The sequence below is a fragment of the Macaca thibetana genome, chromosome X (assembly GCF_024542745.1).
Source record: "Macaca thibetana thibetana isolate TM-01 chromosome X, ASM2454274v1, whole genome shotgun sequence".
Classification (NCBI taxonomy): domain Eukaryota; kingdom Metazoa; phylum Chordata; class Mammalia; order Primates; family Cercopithecidae; genus Macaca; species Macaca thibetana.
The window spans coordinates 9,424,607-9,440,462 of record NC_065598.1 but is presented as its reverse complement, the minus strand read 5'-3'; the positions used below and the strand labels follow the sequence as shown (position 1 = coordinate 9,440,462).

Sequence of the window (15,856 nt, the reverse complement as noted above, 5' to 3'; positions counted from 1 at the left end):
ACTGCATGTAGAGTTTGCTGTGCTCCTGGGATAGGGTTTCTGCAGTAAAATCCTTCCCTTTTAAAATATTAACATACGTTTTAGTCATGTTTCTTGAAAGAATGGAAAATGACTTCAGTGTGAATTCAATTTTATTAAATTTCCTATTTTTTCTTAAACCTTAAGTGTAGAAACCAATACTCAAAGCTGTTTAATAGAACGGGTTTCAGCATAATATATCTGTGCTCATTAATATTCTAGGAAGGTTTTTAATTGGTAAAGTTAATTTGTTTAAAAAATAAGCTAGAGATTGGGAGGCTGAGGCAGGAGAATGGCGTGAACCCAGGAGGTGGAGCTTGCAGTGAGCCAAGATCGTGCCACTGCACTCTAGCCTGGGTGACAGAGTGAAACTCTGGCTCAAAAAAATAAGCTGAAGATTATGAGATGAGGGAATTTCTAGACTGTACATGAAAAAAATAATTTTGGGGGCTGGGCGTGGTGGCTTACACCTGTAATCCCAGCAGTTTGGGAGACTGAGGCAAGTGGATCACCTGAGGTCAGAAGTTCGAGATCAGCCTAACCAATACGGTGAAACCCTGTCTCTACTAAAAATACAAAAATTAGCTGGGCACGGTGGTACGCACCTGTAATCCCAGCTACTTGGGAGGCTGAGACAGGAGAATTCCTTGAACCTGGGAGGCAGAGGTTGCAGTGAGCCAAGATCGCGCCACTGCACTCCAGCCTGGGCAACAGAGGAAGACTCCATCTCAAAAAAAAAAAAAAATATATATATATATATATATATATAAAATATGTATATATATAAAAAATATATATATATACACACACACACATATATATATTTTTTTGAAATTGTCACTTATTTTGAAAATGAAATTCAAGATTAGGTTCCAAGAGAGTTTTGAGAACCTGTGCATAATTTGTATGTATGGGCATTCTTCTGGGAGAATTTCCATGTGGTTACAAACCACTGGTATAAAAGGAAATTAGATGTAGAGTAAATAAGTAAATAAACATGCTTTAATTGCAGTATCTCTCTCTTTATCACCTGATGAATGTAGTAAATAGTATTGTTGATATGTCCTTCTCTTTACCATTTTATTCTTTAGGAAAATTATTTTGTAGAGTGAATTTTATTGATAAAGTGAAGAGTTGCTTGAGGTAAATAGTATGTTAGGATTGTCCTGAATAAAGAGCCTTTTTTAATCTTAAAAAAAAAAAAAAAAACCAATGGGGACATGTCAAAGGACACACATGTCACCATGGCTCTACTGCCAAAGATAGGACAATTTGATCATAAAAAGGAAGGATGAATGCAATTGAGTGAAACATTTGGAACATATAAAAACCCACAGGTTACTGTTACAAACATTTATGAGATAACTAGGGAAATGTGAACACTGCCTGGGTATTTGAATATATTAATAAGTGACTGGCCAGGCATGGTGGCTCATGCCTAAAATCCTAGCACTTTGGGAGGTTGAGGTGGGCAGATTGCTCAAGCCCAAAACTTTGAGACTGGCCTGGGCAATATAGCAAGACACCCATCTCAATTTGTTTATATATATTTTTTCATTTAAAAAATAAAAACGAATTTAAAAAAGAAGTTATTAACTTTGTGGTGTGATTGTGGCAATGTGGTTATGTTAAAAAGAATAAGAGGACTGGGCACGGTGGCTCATGCCTGTAATCCCAGTACTTTGGGAGGCCAGGTCGGGAGATCGTGACCATCCTGGCTAACGCGGTGAAACCCCGTCTCTACTAAAAATACAAAGAATTAGCTGGGCATGGTGGCACATGCCTCTAATCCCAGTTACGTGGGAGGCTGAGGCAGGAGAATCACTTGAACCCGAGAGGTGGAGGTTGCAGTGAGCAGAGATCACGCCACTGCACTCCAGCCTGGCGACAGAGCAAGACTCCAAAAAAAAAAAAAAAAGACTAAGAGGTCTGTATCTTTGAGAGATACATATAGAAGTATTTGTGGATACAATAACATATTGCCAGGGATTTATTTAAAATCATCTGAGGTAAAGACAGGACAGGGAGTAAGGGTAGGGCTGGAACACGACTGGTCGGATATTGATGATTGAGGTTGAGGCCATAGCCTCTCTACTTTGTAATGCACTTGAAAATTTCCAAAATAAAAACACAGAAACAATTTCATGAGTTCAGGCCGAGGCAGGAGGATAGCCTTGAGCTCAGGAGTACGAGACCAGCCTGGGCAACATGGTGAAATGCCGTCTCCACAAAATACGAAATCTAGCTGGGAATGGTGGCATGCACCTGTAGTCCCAGCTACTCTCGAGGTTGAGGTTGGAGGATCACTTGAGCTTGGGAGGTGGAGGTTGCAGTGAGCTGAGATCGCACCACTGCACCCCAGCCTGGGCAACAGTGAGACCCTATCTCAAAGAAAGAAAAAGAAAAAGAAAATGGAAATAGTGAAAACAACCAATACATTGGTCAACCCTAATGTTAACCAGGGCATTCTCCTTTTCACTCTAGAAATCAACAATTGGAGCAAAGAACGAAACATTTAGTCTGCCTTTTCTGTGTGTGTGCACTGAATTTTAGAGTAACTAAATAGCCATAGTTGATGAGGGAAACTTTTTATTTTATTTTTTTAGAGATGGGGTCTCACCCAGGCTGGTCTCCAACTCTTGGGCTCAAGAGAGTCTCACACCTCAGCATCCCGAGTAGCTGGGACCATAGGCCCTCACACAAAAGCATCCCAGCTGATATATCTGGCTAGAATGTTCACATTAGAAAGTCACCACTTGCAGCTTTGGGAGGTGGAGACAGGAGGATTGCTTGAGGACAGGAGTGGGAGACCAGCCTGGGCAACATAGTGAGATCCCATCTCTACAAAAACTTATCGGAAATTAGCTGGGCATGGTGGCACACACCTGTCGTCCCAGTTACTTGGGAAGCTAAGGTGGGAGGGTTGCTTGAGCTCAAGAGTGTGAGATTACAGTGACCCATGATCCTACCACTGCACTCTAACCTGGGCAACAGAGATTCCTGTAGGAAGAAGGGAAGGAGGGAAGGAGGGAGGGGGAGAAAGAGAAAAGGAGGGAAGGAGGGAGGAAGGGAAAGAGGGAAGAGGAGAGGGAAAGAAGAAGCAAAGGAAGGAAGGAGGCAGAGAGAGAAGGAGGGAAGGAGGGAGAGAGGGAAGGGCAGAAAGAGAAACAGAAGGAAAGAATTAGGGAAGGAGGGAAGAAGAGAAGGAGGGAAGAAGGGAGAAAGAGGAGGAAAAAAGCGAGAGGAGGGAAGAAGGGAGGAAGGGATGGAATGAAGGAGGAACAGAGCGAGGGAGGGAGAGAGGAAGAGAAAAAGAGAAGGAGGGAAGGAGGGAAGGAGAGAATGAAAAGAGGAAAGAAGGAAAGGAGGGAAGGAAGGGAGGGAGGAAAGAAGGAAAGGAAGGGAACGAGGGAGAGAGGGAGGGGGAGGGATGGAAGAAAGGAAAGGTCACCACTCGCAATCTTTAATGCGATAATTTATTCAAACAAGGACCATCAATAGATGAAACCATTAGGGTTGGGTGGAAGTTTGATGAGGCAACTTACAAAAGGGATCAGGCGTTCCCCTCATGGATCCACTGATCAATCTTAGCATCACTGAAAGGGATAATGACCATGTACCCTTGGCATAGTGCAGTCAGCAGGAAGTACATGGTACCACCTATGAAACACTCTTCCTCTGAGAACCGACTAGGACTCTAATCAAGCCTCTAGAGGTAACAGAGTTAAATTAACCCACTTTCTTCAGCAAATCAAAATCATTTATTAAAAAGGCACATGAAGTCAGGCACGGTGGTTCTTACATGTAATCTCAGTGCTTGAGAGGCTGAGGCAAGAAGATCCCTTGAACCCAGGAGTTCAAGACCTGTGTGGGCAACATGGCAAGACCTCATCTTTACAGAAATACAAACAATTAGGCAAGCATGGTGGTGCACGCCTGTAGTCCCAGCTACTTTGGAGGTTGAGGTGGGAGGATCACCAGAACCTGGAGGTCAAGGCTGCACCAATCCTTGATCATGCCACTGCACTCCAACCTGGGTGACAGAGCGAGACCCTGCCTCAAAAAAAAAAAAAAAAAAAGGCAGAGGGGTTGCTGTGTGTGTGTGTGTGTGTGTGTGTGTGTGCTGGGGAGTGCTTTAGATGAACACTTCAGAGGCAGAGTGAGCACTTTGTGTGGGACAAATAAAACTACAGAATTATTTTTAAGGCATCTAAACATTCTGACTATTTCATAACGAGGAATAACTGCTCAGTTTTTTACATATATGGCTATGCAAGAAGTGTCCACCTTTTAAGAGTTTAATATTGAAGTATATGAGGATGAAGGGACATGGTGTCTGGGGTTTGCTTTAAAATACTTAGGAAAAAGAGGCCGGGAGCAGTGGCTCATGCCTGTAATCCCAGCACTTTGGGAGGCCGAGGCAGGCAGATCACTTGAGGTGAGGAGTTTGAGACCAGCCTGGCCAACATGGTGAAACCTCGTCTCTACTAAAAATACAAAAATTAGCTGGGCGTGGTGGTGGGTGCCTGTAATCCCAGCTGTTCAGGAGGCTGAGGCAGGAGAATCGTTTGAACCTGGGAGGCAGAGGTTGCAGTGAGCTGAGATCACGCCACTGCACTCAAGCCCAGGTGACAGAGCAAGACTCTGTCTCAAAAAAAAAACAAAAAAAACAAAAAAAACAAAAAAAAAGCCTTAGGAAAAAGAAACATAGAGTAGAAAGGGACAAGAATGGAAAGAGAAAGCGGAAGTGCCCTAATCTCAGTAACTGTGGAATCTGGCAATGGGTGTGTGGAGATTCCTTATGCTATCCTCTCTACTTTTGCACATTTTAGAAAACTTTATATGGTAGGGAGATGTTATTACCATTACACAGAAAACAAGGTCCATTCTTGTTTTTTTGTTTATTGAGGTTTTTTTTAAAGAGATGGGGTCTTGCCATATGGCCCAGGCTGGAGTGCAGTGGTGCCGTCATGTCTCACTGGAGCCTCCAACTTCTGGGCTCAAATGATCCTCCCACTTCAGCCTCCCAAGTAACTAGAATCACAGCCATGCACCACCACACTCAGCTTTTTTTTTTTTTTTCTTGTAGAGACCAGGTCTTGCTATGCTGCCTAGGCTGGTCTTGAACTCCTGGCCTCAAGTGATCCTCCCACTTCAGCCTCCCAAAGTGCTGGGATTACAGGCGTAAGTCACCATGCCCGGCCTATGATTGTTTGTAGCAAAAGTTTGAGAGGGAAATGTTAAAAGTTAATGTACTCAGAAACTCTTATTTCCCTACCCTTAGTTTATAGGGTTATTTGCTTTAGCCAACAATAATTAAAATTCAGATGCAATAAGACCAACTGGCAGGTGGGAAGACTTTTAAATAAAAGTTCTCAATTCAACGAGCAAATCAGTGAACCACATTCAGATACACAAGATAACAGAAGGAGACAGTTGGCCACCTTCTCTCCCAAACTACACATGCCATGGTCTTGAGTCATTGGAAATATTTGGTAGAGCATGCTAATAACATTTTCCATAAACTCCCAGAAATCTTGGATTTGCAAAGCCAATGCAACCAGGAAATTCACGTTTCTGAAATATCAGGATGCACTTGGCAGTACAGGGGACATTTGTAAAATAGAGAAAACATCCCAGTTAACAGCATAGGCAAGACACCTATCCCTGCCACTTGAATGGCAGTGCCAACTTCCTGCACATCTGGCTTGAAGGGCATTTGGAGAGATGGCGGGAAGGTGATTCCCTGTGAGTTTATGATGGCATCGTAGTTCTGGAGCACAGCAATTAAGATAAAGACACCAGCAGCAATGTTGAAAACTCCTGAAACAATGAATGAATTGTAGGTGTCCTCCTCAAATATTTTCACAGACGTGTTTCTAAGTGCAAGGATGTTAAAGGCTCTCCCGAAGAATCCGAAAATGCTGGCAGTCAGTAGGAAGCGTTGAGCCATGTAAATTTCAAAAGGGAGAAAGGTGTCCTGGTAGCTGTATCGGTAACAGAATTTGGTTGTGGTGCTGTTGGTGCGAGGCCGGTAAATGCAGACTCTAAATATTCCCACGCAGGCGATCCCAGGGGGGTAGAGCGGGGTGTCTTTCATGTACCATATTCGCCACTCCACAAGGCCCATGGACGTACAGGAGAGGATCCATCCTATGGTGGTAAGGGTGAAGACTGAAAATTGGCAGTTGGCACTGTTGCAGAACCAGGACATGGTGGCAGTGCACCCAGGAAACTACAAACAAATACAGAGCATGGTGAGGGGGGGATCCTGGGACCTGGGACAGCCTCCCAGGTGTTGTATTGGAGAAAGGAGACACTAGACCCTCTCGCTCTGCTAGTGGGAGTGCAGTCTGAGCAAACTTTGTGCAGGGCCGCTCCACAATATTTCCCGAAAGCCTTAAAATGCACACACCTTCAGACTGGCAGTTCCACTTCTGGGCATTGGTGCAAAGACATAAATAAGGTCGGCCACAAATATGTAGCCACAAAGATGGTCATCACAGCATTGTTTGTAATATTGGAAACTGGGAAACAACATCAAGTCCAACAATAGGGCATGGTGAAAGAATTTATGCTACGTCTACGTGATGGAGCTATATGCCAACATTGACAATACAAATGGAATCATACAAGGTGTAATAGTTTTGTGTGGCTCTTTTCACACGGCACGGTTTCAAGGGTCATCCATGTTGAAGCAGGTATGAGAAGGTTGTCCCTTTTCATTGCTGAATGGTGTTCCATTGTGTGGATAGACCACAGTTTGTTCATTCATCAGCTTTTGGACATTTGGGTTGGTGCCATGTTTTGGCTATTATAAATAATGCTGTCATGAACACTTGAATATAAAAGTTTGTATGGGCATATGTCCTTGTTTATCTGGTGTAGATGCCTAGGAGTGAAATTGGTGGTTCATATGGTAAGTGCACATTTAACTTTTTATAAATTGCTAAACTGTTTTCCCACGTGGCTGCACCATTTTGTATTCCCACCAGCAATGATGGAGGTTCCAGTTTCTCCATATTTTCTCCAACATTTGGTATTTTTAATGTTTTTCATGACAGCCATTCTAGTTGCCATTCTATGTGACCAAAAGGGAGGTGTCCATAATATTTCAAATACAAATTACATGTTTCAAAATAATATGTATGATATAATCATAGATACAAATGGAACAGAAAGTCTATATCCTAAGCTATTAGGAGACATTTTTAACTGGGTTTGAGAGATTCTGAGTTTTTTCTAAGCTATTTGGATTGTGAAGGGTCACACACATATAGAAAAGCACACAAGTGTGCAGCTCAATTAATGATGATGGGGTGAACACCCATGGAGCCACCATTGCATTTCAGATACACAATATTCCCACTTCCTTGCTTGCTTTCATAGTTTTATCATCTCAGCATGCATCCCCACACACCTTACTTCTATTTTGCCTGTTTTTCAAAATGGGGATCATATGGTCTATGCTTTTGTGTGACTGGTTTCTTTCACGCAATGTTGTGTCCATTTGTGACACTCAGATTGTAATTTTTTAATGGTGCCTGGCTGTTCAGTATTTTCAAATATTTCTGCAATAAGCATGATTATTTAAAATAAGAAAACAATAAAAAATATTTCATGAAACAGTTGTCTCAGGAAACTTGCCTGAGCCCAGGAGTTTGAGACCAGTCTGGACAACATAGCAAGACCCTGTCTCCAATAAAAAAGTTGTCAAGCAATGGAAGATTGATTAATTTGAGTACAGAAATACACTTTACTACCTAGTATATGTTAAAGTGAAGCCATTCATTTATTATAATACTTTGCAGATAGTAAAGTAGAAAAAGATTTAGTAACATGGGAAAATGTCCATGGTGCATTGAATCTAAAATGCAGGTAACAAACTCGTTAGTATATATAGTAGTATAATCTTATTTTTGCGTATCATAAAATATGCTGGGAAGCTAAAATGAGATGCATCTAAATATTAGGATTACTGATTTTTCTTTTCATGTCTTAAAGTATATTACTTTTTTAATTGGAAAAAAATGGCGAGCATAGAGAGACACAAACATAAAAGTGTATTAATTAATTATCAAGAATAAGGCCAGGCATGGTGGCTCACGCCTGTAATCCCAGCACTTTGGGAGGCCGAATAGGGCAGATCTCTTGAGGTCAGGAGTTTGAGCACGGCTTGGCCAACATGGCGAAACCCCGTCTCCACTAAAAATACAAAAATTAGCCAGGTGTGGTGGTGCACGCCTGTAGTCCCAGCTACTTGGGAGGCTGAGGCAGGAGAATCGCTTGAACTCAGGAGTCGTAAGCTGCAGTGAGCAGAGATAGCACCACTGCACTCCAGCCTGGGCAACAGAGCGAGACTCTGTCTCAAAAAAAAAAAATTATTATCAAGAGTAATAAAAACATGGGTGTCTCCTGACCCAATCTCCCACTTCTTGGAATTAATTCTAGTGGACAAATCAGAGAAGTGGGATCAAAGTGTCTGGGCACTGATGCTCACCAGGGGTGTTGCTGACACTAGGAGTAAGAGAAATCTGGAGACAAGTAATATATGAAGCAATACAGATGCTTAAGTACATTTCATAATTCCAGGTGATATAGCATATTATTCAACCATTTACAATGAAGTCTTCAAAAGCATTTTAATGACAGGAAATTGTCACTGTTTGCTAAATGGGAAAAGGATGCAAAAGAATGTATAAATATACATGTTGTTTTTTATATATATGTGTGTGTGTTTGTGTGTCTCTTTGTGTGTTTGTATGTTTGTGTGTATTTGTGTGTCTCCTTGTGTGTTTGTGTCTCCTTGTGTGTGTGTTTGTGTGTGTGTGTGTGTGTGTGTAGTTGTATGCCGCCAGTTTTGTTTTTAAAAGACACCCACATGTGGCCGGGCGCGGTGGCTCACGCCTGTAATCCCAGCACTTTGGGAGGCCGAGGTGGGTGGATCATGAGGTCAGGAGATTGAGACCATCCTGGCTAACATGGTGAAACCCCGTCTCTACTAAAAAAAATACAAATAATTAGCCAGGCGTGGTGGTGGGCGCCTGTAGTCCCAGCTACTCGGGAGGCTGAGGCAGCAGAATGGCGTGAACCTGGAAGGCAGAGCTTGCAGTGAGCCAAGATCTCACCACTGCACTCCAGCCTGGGCAACAGAGTGAGACTCCGTCTCAAAAAAAAAAAGACACCCACATGTATATGCAGAAAACTTTGAAAGGCTCTCCTGGGTGCTGGGAAGGGTGCAGAGGAGTAGCTCACATACCTCTCCCGACTCCCCAAGGAAGATCCACTCTGGAAAGAGATACTCATTTTTAAGTGACAAATAAAGATGGGATGAAATAGACATTGTGAGGGGAAGGAAGGAAGGAAGGAAGGAAGGAAGGAAGGAAGGAAGGAAGGAAGTGGGGGAGGGAGGGAGAAATGGAAGGGCAGGAGGGAGGGAGGGAGGAAGGGAGGGAGGGAGGAAGGAAAGAAAGAATTGCTGGAGAACATTGAGGGTCTGAACTTTATCGAGGAGGCATGCTGGGGAGGGATGGGTCAGAGGTTGTTCCAGGCTGATGTCAGAAATCCCTCCTAATGGCCAGAACATTCCTGGCAGATGCCACATTTATAGCATCATTCTTTTTGGCAAGATAATCTTGAACAAATGATTATTATTATTATTGAGACAGAGTCTCACTCTGTCTCCCAGATTGAGTGCAGTGAAGTGATCATAGCTCAATCAGCCTCAACCTGCTGGGCGAAAACCATCCTCCTGCCTCAGCCTCCCAAGTAGCTGGGACCACAGGCGTGTCCCACCACACTCAGCTAATTTCTTTTTGTATTTTTTTGTAGAGATGGGGGTCTTGTTATGTTGCCCAGGCTGGTCTTAAACTCCTGGGTTCAAATGATCCTCCCACCTCGGCCTCCCAAAGTGCTAGAATTATAGGCATGAACCACTGTGCCTGGCTCAATAACTGTATTTCAAAATAAGTGTAATCCTGGGCATCTTGTTTTTGCATCTTTTCTGGAGAAAGGTCCGTAGGCTTCACTAGGTATCAAACAGGTTCATACACAAAAGAAATATCCTTTTTTGGCATATTTCAAGATGGCTTTTCAGAGAAGATGCAGACATAGGAACAGCCCTTTGTGGAGACAAGTGACTCCATCTTCAATGCTAATCCAGCAGTGTTGACTTTTGATTAACACCAGTCCTGTGAAGGCCTCCTGATTCCTACTTTATTTACCATCCTTAGTGTAAGAACATATACTCACTATAAATATAAATTTTTTTTGAGACAGAGTCTTGCTCTGTCACCCAAGGCTGGAGTGCAGTGGTGTGTGATCTCCGCTCACTGCAAGCCCTCCAGGGTTTCAGCGAGTCTCCTGCGTTAGCCTCAGGTGGGCGGATCACCTGAGGTCAGAAGTTTGAGACTAGCCTGGCCAACATGGTGAAACCCTGTCTCTGCTAAAAATACAAAAATTAGCTGGGCATGGTGGTGCGCACCTGTAGTCCCAGCTACTCGAGAGTCTGAGGCAGGAGAATTGCTTGAACCCAGGAGGCGGAGGATGCAGTGGGCCGAGATTACACCACTGCACTCCAGCCTGGCAACAGAGCAAGACTCTGTCTCAAAACAACAACAACAACAACAAAACTAAACTGAACAAATAATTGTCATGTGATCCAGGGGGCCAGGAGTGGTGGCTCACGCCTGTAATGCCAGCACTTTGGGAGGCTGAGGCGGGTGGATCAGATCACCTGAGGTGAGGAGTTCGAGACTAGCCTGGCCAACATGGTGAAATCCTGTCTCTTCTAGAAAAAAAAAAAAAAAATAGCTGGGCGTGGTGGTATGTCCCTGTATTCCCAGCTCCTTGGGAGCCTGAGGCACAAGAATTGCTTGAACCTGGGAGGCGGAAGTTGCAGTGAGCCGAGATTACACCACTGCACTCCAGCCTGGGTGACAGAGGGAGAGTTCCTCTTAGAAAAAAAAAAAAAGATTTGCTATGTGATCCAGCAATTCCATTTCTGGGTATATACCCAAAAGGATGTGAAAGCAGGGACTCAAAGACATATTTCTACACCCATGTTCATAGCAACGTTATTCACAGTAACCAAAGGCGGAAACAAACCAAGTGCCCCCCCACAAGACAATGGAAGCTAAATGTGGTCTATACCGACGCCAGAAATACGATCTCTGTCCACAGTCTCAAAAACGAAGGAAGTTCTGACACAGGCTACCACATAAACGAACCTCGAAGACATTACACTGAGTGAAAGAAGCCACTCACAAAAGGACAAATACTGTCTGGCTCCCCATACGGGAGGTACCTATAATAGAGAGTCAAACTCATAGACAGAAAGTAGACAGTGGTTGCCAGGGGCTGGCGGGAGCTAATGGGGAGTGCATGTTTCACAGGGACAGAGTTTCATTTGGGGAAGATAAAAAGTTCTGGAGGTAGACAGTGGTGACAGTTACCCAACAATTACATGTACTTACTACCACTGAACTGTACACTCTAAACAGCTAAAATGGTCAATTTTGTGTTACATATACTTTACCACAATAAAAAAAAAAAAAAAACAGTAAAGAAGGAACGAACCTCTGCTACCTAGTGACGTGGTCTCCACGTGAACTGGTGGCTTAAGGGGAGGGCAGTCAGCTCACCTGGCCAGCGGGGCCGACATGGACACAGCTCCTCTCGGATGACCTGCCTAGTTCTTCAGCACTGGCTTCTTGGTCCAGGCAGCTGGGAGTTCTCATCAACACTGTAGCCATGGTTTCTGGTTCTGAGGCCCTCCCTCAATGTTCTGTTCCCACATTCCACCAGTCACCTTGCTCATCCAGGTATCAGTCCTAGGTCCTGAGGTCACTTCAGCCACCACCCTTTGGTTGCTTCCTTTGCTTCATCATGTAGCCTCTTTTGCTCTGTCAGCCTTTGGAGGGTGGCTATGTTTGCCAATAGACCTGCAGGGTCCACTCCAACATCTGTATGGGCTCCTAATTTCTCTCTCCCCACCAGCCCTAGAACTGGTATCTAACTCGTATCACCTGCAGGTAATTTTTTTATTATTATTATTTTTTTTGAGACAGAGTCTCGCTCTGTCGCCCAGGCTGGAGTGCAGTGGCCAGATCTCAGCTCACTGCAAGCTCCACCTCCTGGGTTTACGCCATTCTCCTGCCTCAGCCTCCCGAGTAGCTGGGACTACAGGCGCCCGCCACCTCGCCCGGCTAGTTTTTTTTTGTACTTTTTAGTAGAGACGGGGTTTCACCGTGTTCGCCAGGATGGTCTCGATCTCCTGACCTCGTGATCCGCCTGTCTCGGCCTCCCAAAGTGCTGGGATTACAGGCTTGAGCCACCGCGCCCGGCCCGGTAATTTTTCTTTTTTCAAGACGGAGTTTCACTCTTGTCACCCAGCCTGGAGTACAATGGCATGATCTCGGCTCACTGCAACCTCCGCCTCCCGGGTCCAGGCGATTCTCCTGCCTCAGCCTTCTGAGTAGCTGGAATTACAGGCACCTGCCACTATGCCCAGATAATTTTTTTGTGTTTTTAGTAGAGATGGGGTTTCACTGTGTTGGCCAGGCTGGTCTCGAACTCCTGATCTCGTGATCTGCCCACCTCGGCCTCCCAAAGTGCTGGGATTATAGGTGTGAGCCACTGTGCCCGGCCAACATTTTTTTTAAAGCAGTGGCAATATATAAGTACAGGTGTTAGCAGAAGTGGCACCCACCTGGATGAGACTGAGTTGTGAAAGCCACTGACAACCCATGCATTAGGAAAGACACCATTGATTTTAATTTTATTGTTTTGAGGCAGGGTCTCACTCTCACCCAGGCTGGAGTACAGTGGCACAATGACAATTCACGGCAGCCTCAGTCAACCTCCTGGGCTTAAGAGATCCTCCCTCCTCAGCCTCTCAAGTAGCTGGGACCACAGGCACGCACTACCATGCCTGGTTCATTTTTGTATTTTTTGCAGAGATGGAGTCTCGCTTTATTGTCCTGGCTGGTCTTCAACTCCTGGGCTTGGGCGATCTACCTGTCTCACCCTCCCAAAATATTGGGATTACAGGCGTGAGCCACCACGCCAGCTGGGAAAGATACTGTTAGCTCATGGGAAATGACCTTTTTCTAGCTAAGTCTTGAATTACAGGCTTGCTGGAACACAGTTTAGGTAGGCAGGACAAGTGGAAGATGTGGAGTGATTCCTGGTGTGTGAAACTGACCTGCTAAGATTGGGCACAGCTTCAAATGGAACCTGTGTAAGAAATGAGGCTGCCAAAAGGCAAACGATGCCGGCTACCCAGTATGTAGGACTAAACATTGCACGGAAGTCAAAATCCCACTGGACTCCTTTGCTTACAGGGTTTCCATAATAAGGAATTTATTCTGAGCAAATGAGCAGAGATGTGTGCAAAGATCTAAGTGCAAGGCACACCCAATGAACTCTGTAACTGAGGTTACAACTGGGACAAAAAGGCAAAATCCTAAAACCACACTTAGAGAACCGTTCAGCAAACCATTTTATATCCTTATAATGGGATATCACACCAAAATTCAATACTGTGCTGCAGAATAATTAAGGAAAACATTCCCAATACTGCTAAGTAAAAAGCAGATTTCAAAAATAGTATTATATAATTCCGTTTCCTTAAAAAAAGCAAAAGGAAAAAGGAGATGAGGAGGGAGGAAGGGAAAGAGGGAGAGAAGGGGGGAGGGAAGGAGAAAGGGAGGGGAGGAAGGGGGGAAGGAGGTCCTTAAGGAAGGTGGGAAGGAGGGAGGGCGGGAAGGAAGGAAGGGGGTATGTGGCTATGTTGCCTTCCATGGCAAAACAGGCTTTGCGGCTGTGATGGAATTGAGGATCCTGCCATGGGGAGATGATCCCGGCTTAATCAGGTGGGCTAGTGTCATCACAAGGGTTCTTGTGTGAGGGAGGCAAGAGGGTCAGGGAGGGAGATGAGATGATAGAAGGAGAGTCAGGAAGAGACCGGAAGACGCTAGACTGCTGGTTTTGCGGCTGGAGGAAGGGGCCGTGAGACAAGGAATGGGGCGGCCTCCAGAAACTAGACAGGCAAGAAACCAATTCTCTCTGGAGCTTCCAGAAAGGAACGCAGCCCTGCTCACACCTCGACCTTAGCTCGGTGTGATAGATTGCAGACTTCTGACCTTCACAACTGCAATGCGTAAATGTGGCATTTTAAACCACTAGCTTTGTGGTAATTTGTTACAGCATCAATAGGACACTAACACACTGCCCATGTCTGGCTGGAGAATTTTTTTTTTTTTGAGACAGAGTTTTGCTCTTGTTGCCCAAGCTGGAGTGCAGTGGCGCAATCTCGGCTCACTGCAACCTCCGCCTCCTGGGTTCAAGCAATTCTCCTGCCTCAGCCTCCCAAGTAGCTGAGATTACAGGTGCCCGCCACCACGCCTGGCTAATTTTTTGTATTTTTAGTAGAGACGGGGTTTCACCATGTTGGCCAGGTTGGTCTTGGACTCCTGACTGGCTGGGGAATTCTATGTGATCTCTCTTGTTCTTCAGTGTCCTACAATGTGACAAGTTTATGTGCTTTTCTGCACTGACTATTGGTTATCTTTAAAAAAAAAATAGTAATGCACATATGCATTTTACCTGCACCCTCTCCTCAAAGCCCACTAAAATGACAGAAACGGCTTAAGAGAGGCATTGACCCCCAGAGAACATAGCAGATGATTTACCAAAAAGATCCTGGTAGCAGGAAAGGTGATAGACAAATGCCAGCTGTCTTGGTAGACCAGAAGGCTGAGATGCAGACCTGTTGGGAGCAAGACTCTTTGTGGTACCAGGTGCCTCTGCAGGGAGGGGGGTGTCAGTGGGGGAAGTACAGAGGGACTGTCAGTAGGAATAGTGCCTGAGAATCTGTATCCGATGTTCCAAATTACCCGCTTCACGGCCACCCCCCATAATCACCAGACCACCAGTTCCCTCCTGTGGCAGAAGGCAGGAGGGCCAATCTGAGCTTGGAGGGAGGTGGCTGTACAGTCTCGCTCCCACTGGGCTCCAAGTGTTTGATGATCTCCAACTGTTGTCATATAACAGATTTTCATGTGGAGAGCAGAAATAGCCACTTCCTCCTTTTTTTTTTTTTTTTTTTTTTTAACAGTATTTGGAGAATTTATTTTTCTTTTTTGAGACAGGGTCTACTCTGTTGCCCAGGTTGGAGTCTTTTTTGAGACAGGGTCTACTCTGTCGCCACAGTAGTGTGATCATAGCTCATTGCAGCCTCCAATTCCTGGGCTCAAATGATCCTCCTGCCTCAGTCTCCCTAGTAGCTGGGAACACTGGCACATTTCACCATGCCCAGCTAATTTTTTTTTTTTTTTTTTTTTTTTTAGAGACAGGGTCTCCCTATGTCCTCCAGGCTGGTCTTGAACTCCTGGGCTGAAGCGATCCTGTGGCCTCGGCCTCCCAAAGTGTGGGATTCCAGGCGTGTGCCACCGTGCCCGGGCAGGTCTGCTATTTTAATATTTGTTTTGTTTCTTCTGGTTGTTGTTGTTGTTATTGTTGTTGTTGCGGCTTCCCTTCTACTGCCCTCTTTTGGGCTATCTGAGCAAGGTCAAAAGTTATCTATTCAGTTGTCTGAATGTCTTTGTACAGTTTTTCAGTGGTTGTTCTAGGGATGACAATACACAGGCATTTCATAGCCTATTTTGAAAAAACTATTTATTTATTTATTTATTTATGACAGGGTGTGGTTCTGCTGCTCAGGATGGAGTACAGTGGCACAATCTCAGCTCACTGCAACCTCTGCCTCCTGCACTCAAGTAATCCTCCCACCTCTGCCTCCTCAGTAGCTGGGACTACAGGTGCAGGTCACCATGCC

General features: G+C 44.8%; 2 protein-coding genes across 2 annotated transcripts in view; both read right to left on the bottom strand.

Annotated features, from left to right (window-relative positions):
* Window positions 1-15,856, bottom strand: part of CLCN4 (chloride voltage-gated channel 4) — a 508,359-nt gene that overhangs the window by 264,727 nt on the left and 227,776 nt on the right. The window lies entirely within an intron of this gene.
* On the bottom strand, window positions 5,242-12,029 carry CLDN34 (claudin 34). The gene is made up of 2 exons (XM_050776592.1): window positions 11,661-12,029; window positions 5,242-6,253 (listed from the first exon to the last, which is right to left on the bottom strand). The coding sequence occupies exons 1-2, from the start codon at window positions 11,769-11,771 to the stop codon at window positions 5,588-5,590; spliced, it is 777 nt and encodes a 258-aa protein (XP_050632549.1). The 5' UTR covers window positions 11,772-12,029; the 3' UTR covers window positions 5,242-5,587.

Excerpts from the sequence above, each read along its gene's own strand:
- CLDN34 (XM_050776592.1), bottom strand. The coding sequence starts at position 11,771 with ATGGCTACAGTGTTGATGAGAACTCCCAGCTGCCTGGACCAAGAAGCC. Across the intron at positions 6,254-11,660 it reads ATGTCGGCCCCGCTGGCCAG|TTTCCTGGGTGCACTGCCAC; the intron begins GTGAGCTGACTG and ends ATTTGTTTGTAG.